At 40.9% G+C, this 16802-nt stretch overlaps 1 protein-coding gene across 1 annotated transcript in view; it reads left to right on the top strand.

The window, feature by feature from the left end:
- Positions 1–141: 141 nt before the first annotated feature.
- The window catches only part of LOC307210950 (zinc finger protein RFP-like), a 40431-nt gene continuing 23770 nt past the window's right edge, over positions 142–16802 (top strand). Inside the window, exons 1-7 of the mRNA XM_079967152.1 lie at positions 142–2012; positions 10235–10330; positions 10720–10950; positions 12216–12238; positions 14026–14144; positions 14876–14908; positions 15309–15823. Coding sequence (XP_079823278.1) covers positions 1587–2012; positions 10235–10330; positions 10720–10950; positions 12216–12238; positions 14026–14144; positions 14876–14908; positions 15309–15823 — 1443 coding nt within the window. The 5' untranslated portion in view covers positions 142–1586. The remainder of the gene's footprint in view (positions 2013–10234; positions 10331–10719; positions 10951–12215; positions 12239–14025; positions 14145–14875; positions 14909–15308; positions 15824–16802) is intronic.

Raw genomic sequence — 16802 nt, 5'->3', positions numbered from 1 at the left:
TCTGAAGAAGTGTGCATGCACACGAAAGCTCATACCAAGAACTAACTTAGTTGGTCTTTAAAGTGCTACTGGAAGGAATTTTTTTATTTTGTTTTGACTATGGCAGACCAACACGGCTACCTATCTGTAACTAATGAGAACTTATTTAATTGGTTCCCCCCCAAAAAATACTCACACATTATTTAATGATAACAACAAATTATTGAGCGCTTGCCCTTATCACTGAGGTACTTTTTTCAAATTTCTCACATCACCCCGAAGAAAAAGCCCACATCTTCCTAGTGCATAATTTAGAAACGTGGAAGCCTTGAACCCAAGTAGCAACCCTGAAATGAAAAAGCAGCTACGTTCGTGGGAGGGGGGCACCATGGCTTTTGCTGAGATGCCTGCCCTGTTCCAGCCTCCAAGGCTTTGCTATTTCTTAAAGAATTAAACAAAATAATCATAGTGTTTTTCTTTCTTCACTCAACACACTGCTTCATGAACCTTTCTAGAAAGGAGAGCATCCCTAGGATGTAATTCCTAGTGTGGGTTTTTTGTTTTTTGTTTTTGGATGCTCACCAAAAGGAATGCAGAAGAGGGAAATCTATTTTCATAGGGTCTGACCTTGGAAACTTTAGCCTAGGAACCTAGTTCACTTTACCACTTCAGACTGCAGCAAAGAAAATCCATTTTTTGAAATGTTCTTTTATGTTAAAAAAGGCCCTGCACATAGAAACCTAGTATAATAGAGAGCAAGCTTGGTCAGAATCATTCTTCCTGATGTGCTAGATTTTTACTTGCATGGAGGTTTCTCATCTGAAATAAATTAAAACCGAAGAATCAAAAAGGGCATGCCCTACCTTCAGTTTGCCCAGGACGTGAGTAGCGCTGTGGTCTAAACCACTGAACCTCTTGGGCTTGCCAACAGTAAGTTTGGCAGTTTGAGTCTTTTCACTGAGGGCATCCTTCCCATCCATGATAACGTCAACCTAGACCGATTTTTGAAATCTTTCTTTCTTTCCTTTTCAGAATAATCTTTATTGGTTTTTCTGTTACATACTACACATCCACATATTGTATTACATTTTGCATTTATACTTGCTCCTAGTAGCTGACTTCCCTCCTTCCTTCTTCTGGCTTTTTTATTTCGCCTCTAAATTTTTTGCATTGTCTTTATCCATTTTGTATATGGTTGTTCGTCTTCCACATTTGTCCATAAAGTGTCTGTAAACAAATAAATCCTTCTATATATACAATTCTTGTTGTCTGTCTATATTCATTTACAACTACTATTAGTTACATTGGTCACATTATACGTTTTACTTCAACCCACTCCAACAGACCCTTGAGCAGAGTAAGAGACTAGACATCCTGGCCAGGAGGACAGGGGAAGCCCCTTTTACACGGCTCTTCCTTCAGGGAGGTGCGTTTCCTTTAAACTGGGTGTGTTCCTCCACAATGACAGTATTTTATTTGTTTATCACAGTATTTATAGTACTGCCAGCATTAAGAAAAATTCCTGAGTCATTTCTAGGTAGGGAAACACCTAGTGACTGAAAACTGAGAAAGTGAAACTTAGCTTGGTTCTTTGGCCCGAGGGAGCCATGGCTGCTGCTGAGAGACCCGTAAAGGATCTCTGCGATGAATCCACTTGCTCCATCTGCCTGGAGTATTTCAAGGATCCAGTGACCATCCCAGAGTGTGGGCACAACTTCTGCCGAGGCTGCCTGATCCAGTGCTGGGTGGAATTGGAGGCAGAGGCTTCCTGCCCTCAGTGCAGAAGAGCAGTCCAGCAAAATAATCTCATCCCCAACCGGCAACTGGCTAACTTTGTGGAAATAACCAAGAAGTTCAGTCTCCAAAGCGGGGAGGAGGAACAAGGAAAGGGGAGAGTTTGTCAGAAGCACCAGGAGCCCCTGAAGCTTTTTTGTAAGGAGGAAGAAACCCCCATCTGCGTGGTGTGTGACAGGTCCAAGGAGCACAGACATCATGAGGTGATCCCTCTGGAGGAGGCTTCTCAAGAGTACAAGGTAGGAAATCACTCAGGATCTTGATGGGGTAAAGAGCTGTGGGTTTTCTTGGGAGGTTTTCTGTAATTCTTAGGTTCAACTAGACGTGACATTAACACACCCTCCAAGTGTCCCTATATTCTAGGGACAGTCCCGGATTTACAGAAGCCATCCCAGTATCTGATTTGATCCTGGAGTGTCCTTTTTTCCTTAGGACATCCCTATTTTCATCAGAAAATGGATTTTCCTGCTTTCTCCTGGATCTTAGGCAAGTGAGAAAGAAAAACGCTCAACAACGTTTGGGGTGTCCTGGTTTTTGAAATATGGCATTCCTACTGGAGGGTATGCAAAAATTTCCTGAAATCTTGTTTAAATAGCCATTGAGAAGCTTGAGGTCTCATGGGAGGTGGGTGGCACAAGTGTAATTTTTTTCTCTGTGTGCCGAAGGGGGCTTCACTTGAAATCCATATGAGGGTGTCAAAATACCAAAGATTACCAGAGTCTGTCCCTGATGCCATCCACTATTACAAAAGCTGCCCCAAGTCTTGTGAAGTTTTGTCTGACTGCCCCCACACTTGCAATGAAGACTCCTGAGGCAAAGTGATGGTAGAAAAAGGTTTATATTTCTTAACAAGTCAAAAATTTGCAAACCAAATTTAGAATTTGCAGGCAGGCCTAAAACTACGCACACATTTGTGGTTTAAAATGCAATGATGTCACTTCAAATCACATTTGCACCTTGGTAGGCTCAGCTGGTGGAACTAGTAACCAGAGTAGGACCTGACTGCATGGGCGTAGCAGGCTAGAGAGGGAAGAAGTACACTTTTTAATGAGAACCCTTCTCTGTGCTATTATGAATAAAAACAAAATTTAACCAGCACGGGTTTCGGTGGAGGACTTTTGCTTTTAAACCTCAGGATTGGGGAGAATTGGGACTTAAACGGAGTGTGGAATATAGGTGCCTTAGCAGCGCTCTGTGTCTAAAGACAGGGACTGTGAGACTGTGTTTAAAGTTTGTTTAAAGTTTGCTTAAAGATGGTGAGACTGTGAAAGGACTGCCATATTGAGTGAGTTAAAGGGGACCCGCCTTCTTCATCCCCAACCGGATACGTTCTTGAGTTTCAGAGACAGCTGTGATTCTCTTGATTCTTCGGGATTTAAAGAGACATACACCCCGGGATGCAAAGTTAAAGAATACGTTTTCGCAGGACCTTCCTTGCTCATGAGTTTGAGAACCCCCTGAATCTGGAAGTGTTTCTGGAGGTTCAGGTGTTTACTACATTTAATCATAAGACTCTGAGGATTTAAATACGTGTCTGAATTTAGGTACAGTTAAAACTGTATTATTAATATCTGATCTTAATTAAGGGTTAATTTTTGTGCTGTACCAATTTAGTCAATTTTGGACTCTCGTTGCAATATCTGAGAGACGTTAACCTTGTTAACCTTGTTACCTCTATATCTTACCCACATAGTATATTACATTATACAGTATACTAGGAAGAACTAAACTTAAATATACAAATGCCGAACGGTTCTAAGAAGGGGGTGGCAACACCAGCGGAAAGGAGGCCTTCAAAACAAGAAGAGGGGAAGGAGGCAAGAGATATTAGAGATTATGACAGCTTGATGGCCGAAATAAGAAAAGAATTTAAAAATAATGAACAGTATATTGAGAGAAAATTGATGGAGGTACAAGATACTCTAGACAAAAAATTGGAGGAAGTGGTAGGGGAACTGAAAGGGAAAGTTAAGGATCTCTCGGTAAAAGCTAAGGTTTTGGAGGATTCAGTGAAAAGGGTTCAAAAGGACACGAAAGACAGTAGGAAAGAGATGGACAGGATTAGATTAGAAGTTAAAGAAATAGGAGCAACACAGGAAGAGTTGTTGGATAACATGGCTATGACGCAGATGCGTCAAAATCAATCTAACCTAAAACTTAGAGGAATACCAGAGGATTTAAATGAGAATATTAGAGTTAAAGTGGTGAAAGAGCTGGCAATATGGCTAGATAGAAAAGAAGAAGAGATAAACCATTGCTTGGTAAACATATTTCGAATAAGAACAAAATCGGCCAAGGCCAGAGGGAAAAAATTGCCAGGAGATGTAATAGCCATGTTTAACTCATTGGAGATAAGAAACGAAATTTTGAAACAGAACTATGTCAAAAGGTTATATATTGAAGAAAACCCAATTATTATTTACAAAGAGATTCCTTCGAGATTTCTTCGAAGGAGGGACCCATATAAAAAATTAACAAATCAACTGAAGAAAAATGGGATCTTGTATAGATGGGAGTTTCCGGAAGGTATTTCATTCTATTTCAAAGAAAAAAAGTTTAAACTGTCCACTATCTCAGAACTTCAAAAATTTGCAAGGAGATACGAGAAGGACCTGGGGAAAATGGGGGAGGGGGGAGAGGATGAACAAAGTGAAGAAGAAGAAAGAGAGATAAAATTAAGAGAAGTAACAGAAGAAAGGGAAGAAGTAGAGAAAGAAGATAAATAGTAACTCTTATTCAGATTTGATAACCTATTTATAACGTATAATAATGGCATTAAAAGCGTTGACTTGGAATGTGAATGGCATGAACAATAAAAATAAAAGGAATCAGATTGTACATATATTAGGGAAAAGGAATCTTGACTTAATCTGTCTACAGGAGACTCATGTAACCAATAAGCATAAGAGAATTTTAAGTAATAAGAAACTAGGACTTGATTTTGTGACTTCTGACAAGGTTAAGAAGAGAGGCGTGGTTCTATATATAAAGGAAAAATTTGATCCACAATTACTGTATAAAGATGATCAAGGGAGGGTGATAGTAGTACAGATGGTGTTTCAAGGAGAAAAAATAATTGTGGTAGGAATATATGCTCCAAATGACAAAAAAGCAGATTTCTTCCTTGAATTAGGCAATAAGTTAACGGAATGGATGGACCAAAAAATAATACTAATGGGAGATTTCAACGGGGTGGTTTCACCAAACTTGGATAAATCAACAAAAAAACAAGATTCGAAAGAAGGTAAACTACCCAGGTCATTTTTTGACCTGATTAACAATCTAGGTTTGATAGATGCTTGGAGATTTAAAAATCCCACGACAAAGCAATATACCTTTTTTTCAAACCCAAAGCAGAGTTGGGGGAGAATAGATAGTATTTGGGTATCTAAAGAACTAACTCAGAATCTAAGTAAGGCGGAAATTTCCGCCCAAACTATATCCGATCATAATTCAGTCTTTATGGAAATAAAAGGTAAAGATAATAGACCAGGCAGATGGAGAATGAACGAATCTTTATTCAATGATCAGAGGGTAGTAACTAAGGCTAAGGAAACCATTGAGGAATACTTTAAGTGGAACTTGAATGGGGAAACAGCGGTAGAGACAGTATGGGATGCGGGAAAGGCAGTCATGAGGGGCTTCCTGATTCAGAAAAACTGCCATTTAAGAAAAGAAAGAGAGAAAAATAAGGAGCAAATTCTAATACAGATTATGGAAAACGAAAGAAAATTAACTATTAATCCTGATGAAGAGAACATAAAGCATAACATAAAGATATTGCAAACTAAATTCTCTATGATAATTAATCAAGAGATCGAGTGGAAAATAAAAATGATGAAACAGAGAAACTTTGAATCAGCTAATAAGATAGGGAAATACTTGGCGTGGCAAATAAGAGAGAGGAGGAAACAAAATACGATCTGTAAGATAAAGGATGGAGATAGAATCGTAGAGCAACCAAAAGAAATAAAAAAGATATTCCAGAACTACTACAAGAATTTATATAAAAGAGGAAAGGAAACGGACGACGAAATAAATAACTTTCTCCAAAAACAACATCTACCACAAATTGCAAAGGAAGAAAAAGAGCTCTTAGACCAGATGATTACACAAGAAGAGATTAAAAAGGCCATAAAAAAGATGAAAATCGGGAAAGCACCGGGGCCGGATGGCCTACCAGCCAAATATTACAAAACATTAAATGAACAAATATCCCCAATATTGTGTGAAGTGATGAACAATATTCTAAAAGAGGGGGAAATCCCCAACTCCTGGAAGGAAGCATATATTACATTAATTCCTAAAAAAGATGTAGATGCTTTAGAAGTAAAGAACTACAGACCGATTTCGTTATTAAATAACGATTATAAGCTGTTCGCAGATGTGATGGCAGAAAGATTAAAAAAGGTCTTGAACAACAGAATTCACAAAGATCAAACGGGCTTCCTTCCAGGGAGACAACTGAGGGATAACGTAAGAAACGTAATAGACATTATTGAATACTTAGATACCAGAATAGATGTTCAGGGCGCCCTGGTATTCATAGATGCCGAAAAGGCATTTGATAATGTTTCATGGGACTTCCTGAAGAAAAGTCTGACAGCGATGGGGATGGGAGAAAGATTTAGAAAAGGTATAGAAGCTATTTACTACGAACAAAAGGCAAAACTTGTAATAAATAATACAACATCAGAATTTTTTGAGATACACAAAGGAACTAGACAAGGCTGTCCTTTATCTCCCCTACTATTTATAACAGTACTGGAAATATTTAATAAAAGACTGAGGGAAACAACAGAAGTTAAAGGAATTAAGGTAGGATTGAATGAATATAAAATCAAAGCCTTTGCCGATGATATTGTACTAACTCTTCAAGACCCAAAGCATAGTGTAAAAAAAGCTCTACAAAAATTTGAAGAATTTGGCACCGTATCAGGACTTAAGGTTAATAAGAATAAAACTAAGATGTTGGTCAAAAATCTAACCAAGGAAGAAACGGTAGAACTAGAGCAAAGGGTGGGAATAATGACGGTAAAAAAGGTAAAATACCTTGGGGTATGGATTACGGCTAAAAATATTAACCTATTTAAAGATAATTACGAGGTCACCTGGAAAAATATTAAGAGAGATTTGGAAATTTGGGACAGAATGAGACTATCCTTCTTAGGAAGGATAGCAGTTGTAAAAATGAATGTTCTACCCAGAATGTTGTTCCTATTTCAAACTATCCCGGTGCTCAAAGGTCTAAAGCAATGCCAAGAATGGCAGAGAACCTTGGCGAAATACATCTGGCAGGGAAAAAGACCACGAATTAAAATGAAAATATTAGTAGATAAAAAGGAAAGAGGGGGCTTTTCCCTACCAGATTTGAGTTTATACTATGAAGCGGCATGTTTATTGTGGCTAAAAGATTGGATAAGATTGGAAAATAGAGAATTATTAGATCTGGAGGGCTTCGATAATAGGTTCGGGTGGCACTCGTACCTGTGGTACGGAAAGGTGAAGGCACACAGGGGCTTCCTAAACCATATTTTTAGGGGTCCAATATTCCAGGTATGGGAGAGGAACAAAAATCTCTTGGAAAGGAAAACCCCTTGGTGGATCTCTCCAATAGAGGTGTTGACTATTAAGAAAATTAATATGGAAGAGAAGAATGCCACTTATGAAGAACTTATAACTAAATCGGAACACGGTTTGAAACTTAGACCTTATGAGGAGATAAAATCTCTTTTTACAAGTTGGTTACAATATTTCCAGGTGAATGGTCTGCTAACTGAAGATAAAAAGAAATTAGGATTTGAAGATAAAAAATCTAGGTTTAATGTGGAGGTAATACAGGGAAAGAGTAAAGCACTGTCCAGGATATATGACATACTACTGGAGTGGTACACTAAAGATGAGGAGGTGAAGGAGGCAATGACAAAGTGGGCGATAGACGTGGGCTATAACATCGATTTTGAAAGGTGGTTAGAATTATGGAATAATAATATAAAGTTTACGGCGTGTATGGCATTGAGGGAAAATATGTGGAAGATGATATATAGGTGGTATCATACACCGATGAAATTAGCTAAGATTTATAGGTTAAAGAACAAACGATGTTGGAAATGTGGGGAAGCAGAAGGCGATCTCTACCACATGTGGTGGCTATGTAACAAAGTGAAAAAATTTTGGGAACTAATATATAATGAACTTAAAAAAATTCTTAAATATACCTTTCCCAAAAAACCTGAAGCCTTTCTGCTAGGAATGCTGGGTAAAGAGATTAAAAAAGAAGATAAGAATATATTCCTCTACGCCACCACAGCCGCAAGAATCATGCTGGCACAAAACTGGAAAACGGAAATTATACCTAATATAAGTGACTGGCAAGTTAAAATGGTGGAATACGCCGAACTTGCTAGACTAACGGCTAGAATACGAGACCAAGATGAGCAAATATCTCATAAAAATTGGAGTAAATACTGGAAATATACTGAAAATAAATTGTAGATGACACTGGTGGGCTTCGATTAACTCTAACAGAGAATAACTAATATTTAAATTTAAGAGAAAATACGTGAATGTAGGATTATTTGATACTTACCAATAGGGTGGAGGGAAGTCCAGGACTAACTAAAGTCCAAAGGTTTTTTTTTCCTTTCTTTTTTTTTCTTTTTTTTTCTTTCTTTCTTTTTTGTATATCTACATGTATGCTTGTATATTTACATGTATGCTTTTGTATATCTACATGTATGCTTGTAAGTTGGGTGATATGATGATCTGTATAGCGTATATTTGTATAGACGTGTATTTTCAAAACTTGAATAAAAAGTACTTAAAAAAAAAAACAAAAAAAAAACAAAATTCTGATTTTGTTTCAGGAGCATCTTTTTAAAAGGCCTTTTACTTTCTTTTTAAAAAAACCCCACTACACTTGTTTTTCTACACTAGCGCAAATATGCTCTTGTGCAATGTAATAATAACAATTCAAAATAAAAGTAATAATCATGAAATGAAACTTCTCATAACAGCCTTGCTTTTAAAAATGTCTATCTAGAAACCTGAGAAGAAAACCCAGTTTTGGGGAGGGGGTAGCAGCTAAACCTTAAGACTCTTAATTTCAGGGTCGTGGGCTCAAGCCCCATGTTTGGCAAAAGATTCCTGCTTTTCAGGGGATTGGGCTAAATAATGATGATGATGATGATGATGTTGATGATGATTTACACCCTGGCCATCTGGCTGCGTTTCCCCACACACTCTGGGTGGCTTAAAGGTAAAGGTAAAGGACCCCTGACAGTTAAGTCCAGTCGCAAATGACTCTGGGGTTGTGGCGCTCATCTCGCTTTATTGGCGGAAGGAGCCAACGTTGGTCCGCAGACAGTTTTTCCGGGTCATGTGGCCAGCATGACTAAGCTGCTTCTGGTGAACCAGAGCAGCGCACAGAAACGCCGTTTACCTTCCCGCCGGAGCGGTACCTATTTATCTACTTGCACTTTGACGTGCTTTCGAACTCCTAGGTTGTGAGAAGCTAGGACCGAGCAACGGGAGCTCACCCTGTCGTGGGGATTCGAACCGCCGACCTTCTGACTGATAAGCCCTAAGCTCAGAAGTTTAGACCACAGCGCCACCTGCGTCCCTATATAAAAACATAGTAAAACATCAAACTTTAAAAACTTCCCGATGCAGGGCTGTCCTCAGATGTCTTTCAAGTTATGTAGTTCTTTATCTCCTTGACATCTGATGGGAGGGTGTTCCACAGGGAGAGTGGAACCAGCAGAAGACCCTCGGAGGAGGACTTCAGTCTGGGCTGAATGATGGGGTTGGAGATGCTCTTTCAGGTGTACTGGGCTGAGGCCATTTAGGGCTTTAAAGGTCAGCAACAACACTGAATTGTGCTTGGAAACGTACTGGGAGCCACTGAAGATCCCTTAGGATCTTACATGGTCTTGGCGGCCACTCCCAGTCATCAGTCTAGCTGGATTAGTTGTAGTTTTCGAGTCACCTTCAAAGGTAGCCCCAAGTAGTGTGCATTGCAGTAGTCTAAGCGGGAGATAACCAGGATATGCACCACTCTGGCAAGACAGGCAGGTAGGGTCTCAGCTGGTGTACCACATGGAGCTGGTAGACAGCTGCCCTGGACATAGAATTGACCTGTGTCTCCATGGACAGCAGTGAGTCCAAAATTACTCCCAGGCTGTGCACCTGGCCCTTCAGGGGCACTGTTACCCCACACCCACCTGCCCCCTGTCCCCCAAAAACAGTACTTCTTAATCCTTGTGGTCTCTTCCAACTACAGTTCTATGATTCTTATGAATCTCCCAGAGCAAGTGTCAGAAACTAAAATGTACCAGAGAGATTATCAGTTAAAAAGCTAAGAGCAGAGCCACTGGGCAATAGAATGGAGCATAGTCCTTGACTTCTCTTTATCTCTCTTTCGCGGTCTTAGTCACAATCTGAGATTTTGTTTTCTCTTTAGGGAATAATAGGTAACTGCCTGGAGATTCTGAGGAAAGAGAGAGAAACAATTCTGGAATATGACGCAGACCTGGAGAAGGAAAGCCAAGACCTCCTTGTAAGTGTCACTATTGTTAGTGGGAAGGGAACAACTACTTGACGAATCAAGTAGGGTCTGAGGAGGGATGGGGAAATCTACTATTGTTTCTCTCAGTTTCATATATTTCTGTCTTAAATTCACTTCTCCACATCTCCACTTCACTTATTATTTTTTTAAGTCCTCATGAAAATCCATCAGTATTTTAGTACCATTTTCTGCTAATATACATATTTTTACATGAGGTTTTGCCCAGTATACACATATTTTGCAAAGCAGTATCCCCTAATTCCTTTTTCTAGGCCATTTACCTTAATAAATACATTTTCATGCACACTTTAACCTTAGCATCTGCATTTTGTAGGCATTACCCGGCCTCCTGTTTTCTTCTTTCTATCTGCTTCTTGCAGAAATTAACAGAAACTCAGAGGCAGAAGACAGTGGAGGAATTCAGACAACTGCGCCAAATTCTTGAAAAACAAGAAAAATGCCTGCTGAATGAGATAGAACAGATGGAGGAGGAGATTGCAACGAGATGGAATGAGCACCTGGCCACACTCTCTGGAAATCTCTCCTCTCTTGAAAGTATCATCCAGGAGATGGAGGAGAAGAGTCAGCAGCCAGCGAGTGAACTCCTGCAGGTAGGATGGTGGCAGGAACAGCACAAGGCTGGAAAAGGGTGCCTGCATACTTTTATGTGCCTCATTCATCTATACAAGTAGTAGGGACGCTGTTTACTGAGCCTCTAGGTAGGTCTGTTCTGTACAGGAGCATCCCAGAGAACAGGGATGGTTTATTCACGGGAGATTATTGTTCAGTGCTGCTGCTGCTGCTGCTGCTGATATTTATTGAATTGATATCCTCCCCTTCCTCCCCAAGGGGCCTGTGGCAGCAGATTACAATACAAAAACAAAGCAAAAAGCATTTTAAAAACCATTGCAATAAAAAGCATTGAGAACAACTGCAGTTAAAGGCGTCCTAAAAGCAATTACAATTTTAAAACAGACTTCCATCTCATGATGTCGAGGTTGCCAGGAGCACCGTTCTTCTACTATCAGATGCCTGGGTAAACAGGAATATATTCACATTCCTCCTGTAAGTTTTCATGCTACGGGTTTTCCCCCCAGAGAATTGTAGAGTTGGAAGGGATCCCAAGGGTCATCTAGCCAACCCCCCGCAATGCAGAAATCTCAACTAAACCGTCCATACTTCTGCTTAAAAACCTCCAATGAAGGAGAGTCCACCACTGTCAGAGGGAGTCCATTCCACTGTCGAACTGCTCTTACTATCAGTTCTTCTTGCTGTTTAGTCGGAATCTCCTTTCTTCTAACTTAAAGCTATTGGTTTGAGTTCTGTCCTCCTGAGCAGAGGAAAACAAGCTTGCTCTATCTTCCATGGCATAGCCCTTTAGATATTTGAAGATGGCTACCATATCTCCTCTCAGTCTCCTTGGTTTTTTTTTTTAAAAATGTTTCCAGAATCAAAATGGTAAGCAGTAACTGGCTGAGATTTGAGGTTGCTGTAGGGGTGAGTATTTATGACAATATCCCAGAAAGACTACACCATGTTGGCTTATGTGTCTACTGTACAATGAAAATTATACAGGGAAAGGGTGGGACACCATCATTTTTTGGTGAACAAAATCAGGTGAATGTTAAGACGTTAAAACCCAAAGCTAGCAATGGCAAAGAAATTCTATTGGCTTTGCACTTAAAGGTGAAACCATCAAATGGGCAAGACTAGAAAATTAAATTCTGAGAGATAACAACGTTGGCTGATTGAACTATTCCTTTCCTAAAAAATTGGTGTGTGCTGGGCAGACTGACATCCAAGGGCCAGGGTCTGAGGGGGTATTCCTAGTGTAGCCTGTGGTGTGCAGTGAATTCCTTTCTCTTTGCCCCTCTAGGATGTGAGAAGCACCTTGCAGAGGTGAGTGGATCCTGCTCATTTCCATTAGCAGCACTCTGTAAGGTTGGGAAAAGACCAGAAGGACAGTACATAAAGCCTGGCCCTCCAAGCTCCTGATGGAGAGACTGTTGGACAAACTCCATCATTTCACTGGCACAGATAAGGGCCTCTCTTTTGAACTTGTAGCACCCCTATTCTCAACCCAAGGATCAGGCCCAAAACACCCCCTCCCCTCATCACACATGGCTGGAGGTTCTTCTCTGCTTGCCTGAAGTTCTGTTCATTGACTCTGGAAACATTTCAAACAAATGATTAAAAAGCCATAATAAAGGCAAGGCTGGATTTTCTACTGAGTGACAGAACAGAGAGGGCAGGCATGGCTCTACCAATGGGCAGAGTGTGTCTGTTGCCTCAGGCAGCAAGTGCTGCAGTGGGTGGTTCCCATTTTCCTGAGACAGCACCTCAGCAGCAGGAGGGCTTAACTCTTATTGGCCTGGGCTACCTGTTCATCTCACATAGTCACCTTCTCTTCATCTGCAATGCGTCACAGCCAAGGACACTGGGAAAGGGCCCTGACTGAGGGAGCAGGCAGAGAAGCCAGGCCCACACCCTTGACCACACCAGGCATGGTGAAGGCCCATGCACAGCTCTGCTCCCATGACAGACCCTGACTACCACCATGGCAGCATCTGCTTGAGATGGCAGGAAGCCTCTTCTCATGAGGGCTTTTACACCTGCTATACTATATTTTGCTGAAGACTATTGTGGGGGAGATAGAACAAGGCTTGGAGACACTCCAGGGGTCTATGTGGGTGAAGGTCCTGGAGGATCAGTTTCTTCTCTGTTTTCCCTTGCACAGAGCTCCTTGGATAACTTGAATTGGTTGTACACCTGTGGAAGATCTGCCTCTTTATCTGAGAGCATGTGGTTCTACAGCAGAGGTTATCTAAATTGTCCAAGCAGGATACCAGCAGATATTATGACCTTACTCAAGTGTTGCTAGGGGAAAGTTGCAATAATTCCACGCAACCAGTGCCTTAGTTGATCCCATCAAGAACTGCCAGTCAGCAGCAAATGCTAATGTACCACTCAGGTTCAGATTAGAAGTTACAGCAGCAACCATCTTGTTTTTCTCTACACCTTCTCTGGAGACATCTAGAGAAGGGAAATGTGTGTTGTGCTATCATTGCACTCAGGATAATTCATGGCCCTCACCTGTGGAAGACAATGAAGTGAAGTTGGAGGAGAGAAACTCTTGAGCGTTATGATAGTACATTGTTATGTACTGAAGTTTTCACCCTGGGCCAGCAGGGGGATACTGTAGATAGTTTTCACTCATGTCCGCATATGCAAATAAGGGATTGAAAGTGACGTTCAGTGATTGGACAGTTACAGAAAATGGTTACTGTTGAGTTGTAGTGGAGCTCTATATAAGCAGGCTGGCTGAACCCTTCAGTTCAGTTCTGTTCTGGCCTGTGAATAAACAAGAGCTGTTTGAAGAATCGCTGTGTCATCTGATATGTTCAGCCACAACTTAACATACATAATGTTTCTTATTTGAATAGAAATAAGTGGGGAGACTCAGGGATCTGCAGTTGCCTTTCTGGTCCTCAGGTGTCTGGCTGTGAAGTCTATAGTGAGGGGAAATCTCTGCCTCTGTGCCTGCCTGTCTCTCTAGAATCTAGACATTCTACCATTTTCTCTCTTACTTTTAAAATTTCCCTCTTACTTTTAAAATTTAAAATTTTAAAATTTTGCTTTTACTAGGAATTCTGGATTTGGGGGGTTAACATTCTTTTCCCCATCAGGTATGAGAGAAGAGAGAGACTGGCGAATGCACGTTCTTTCCCTCTAAAACTAAAATGGAAGACCTGCAGATTCTGTGATACAAATCTCCTTCTGCAGGACATCATGAAGGAATTCAAAGGTAATGAAGAATGGCGGCAAGGATTTTGTGCTGGGCATTATATTAGTCCAACACAGAGCATGCCAGGCTCTTAGGCATTGTATTTTGCTTTTGCTGCGGACATGGGGTGGCATGATCATAACTTCCCTCTTGGTGTTCCAGCCATCATTGTATTTTCTCCAAAATGCCTCATATGCATTGGCACCCTGGGGCATGAGAAATTGTGTCTGCCACTTGTAAAGAAAGCCTGCACCAGACTGTACAGTAAAGTCAGGATTTTCCCCTCCTACGTGCATCTGTTTACAATTACCTTTGCATGAGATGACTGCCTTCCTCAGCAAGCTTAGTTTCTCATTATGTTTAACCATTCTGACTTTAATTATTTCCCACACCATTTTACTTGGGGCAGATGTTAAGGCTGGGTCCATCTCCCCCCTGCATCCTGTTCCATGTTTGTTATTGCTTTGGCTACCCTCTGTGCCTCCATTATGGACCCCAGTTTCAGGGAGAAAATTCAGATTCAATGCTGAATATTTTTATTCTGCTATTTTTAAGTCCCATTTACCAATGTGGAGTTTTAGTTTTCTTTAATTGGTTCATCTTACATTTTTAATAATTTGTTACACAACCTCATATTTTACCTGAAATAAGGATACAACAGATGCCATGTTAATAAATAATATTATTCTAACAATGTTTATTTGAGGTACAACAATCTTGTGCTTAAACATATTATCTTTTATCTTCCTCAGATGCTATGTTATTCAAACTACAGTTTCAGAAAGGTAAATTTTTGATGGAGACCCATATTCACAGGAGGGCTGGAGAATAGCTTTCAAACTGCTATGGGGATGGGAGGAGGAGAATATGTGTGTGGTGGTACTGGCACTAGCCAATAGGCACCCACCGCAGCCAGGTTTCACTAGATAGGCAGATCCAGTTTAGGCACAGCTTGTGAATATACAAATGCAGGTGTGTATAAAAAGGAGAAAATAACTGATTAAAAACCAACAAGGAAGGTATTCACTGCAGGGAAAGTCTGGAAGAAGGAGAGCAGTGTCCCAAGCCTAAATGCAAGACAAGGAACCTCATTTATTTGAGAGGGAATCTGGTTCTTCTGGGTATTTCTTGGATTAGGATGTCCGTCTCTGACTCTCAGCTGATTCTACATCTTTCCCTCAACAGCAAATGTCACTCTGGATCCAGACACAGCCCATCCCAGCCTCATCGTGTCCAAGGATCGAAAAAATGTGGCGTTGGGAGGCAAAAAGCAAAAGCTTCCTGATAATCCTGAGAGATTCAACAGCTTTCAATCTGTGTTGGGACATGAGGGATTCACAGAAGGCAGACATTTCTGGGAAGTCACTGTGGAAAGTGGTGGGTGGTGGGATATCGGGGTCGCCAGGAAATCTGTGAGGCGAAAGAGTTGCTTCTCCTTAAGCCCTGAGGGAGGGTTCTGGGCTTTGGGGAATTGGGGAGGCGAGTACTGGACCCGTACCTCCCTTGATTCTTCTCCTCTGTCCCTGAGTGAGGAGCCCAGGAGGATCCGAGTGACTCTGGACTATGAAGGGAGGGAGGTGTCTTTTTATGATGCCGACTCAGGAGCCGAACTCTACGTGTTCTCAGGAGTCTCGTTCTATGGGGAGACCCTCCTCCCTCTCTTTTGTCTGTTGCATAGTAAAACCCACCTCAGGATCTCTTGAGGAGACTAAATCTGCCTCACAGGCCCAGTTGGAGTTTGTCTCCAGACTGGACTGACTGATATAAAAATAAGCATTTACCTCTCAAGAGCAGTTTTGGCAGCAGAAATAACAAAACTGACAAAAACCTCCATTTCCCAGGATCCCCTCTGCAGCTGAAAGAGACAGAAACACTTTCAACAGTCTCAATAAATAATATTTTTCTCAAAAGGATAGCTTCCATCACCATCAATCCTGGTTTAATTTTCTACCCTCTTTATCCCCACAAGAAACAGCTGTTAAAATACAAACATTAATAGATGACTAGAAATTAACCCCTTTACCCACATCTGGAGGGAAAGCACCTTGTTGTGTAGACCTCAGGAGGAAGAAAATGTGAATGATGTGTGTGAGGCAATAACTTCCAGCCTCATCTGCAAATGCAGCCTCTCCATCTCCACACTTTATCAGAGATGAATCTCACTGAATTCAGTGGGGCTTTTGGAGAATTCAATATGTTTAGGGTTGCTGCATTAATCTTTTCTATATAAATGTTGGATTCCGTATATTGGGACAGCCAATGAAATGTCCTTTGGACGATGTCGAACTATAACTCCCATCCAGCAAGGCCAACAAGTCAGAGATGATGGGAGTTGTAGTCCAGGGACTTTTGAAAGGCTCTAGCTTGGCTCTGCCTGCCCTATATAATTCCCATTTAGATTTCCCTCTGATCCCAAACCCCATCCTGGCTATGGGATGCTCCCCAAAAGAAGGTCCTTTCACTACCAGGTGGATGTTACTTTTCTCGCAGGCTTTTAATAGCTATCATTTAATGCAGTTTAATTCTTATAACTATTTTGTTTCTACTCTTGCTTGTTTTTAGTGCTGCATTTATTGGTCATGATATTACGCTGCCTTTTAGGGTTCAGTGCCAGGGTTACACTAATTTTTTTGTGCCGATACAGATTTCGTGCTGATTTGCTTTTAATGAATTGCATTT

Source organism: Podarcis cretensis (genome assembly GCF_951804945.1).
Source record: "Podarcis cretensis genome assembly, chromosome: 2".
NCBI lineage: Eukaryota > Metazoa > Chordata > Lepidosauria > Squamata > Lacertidae > Podarcis > Podarcis cretensis.
The sequence above is the reverse complement of the archived record's forward strand: the minus strand, read 5'-3'. Positions and strand labels throughout refer to the sequence as shown.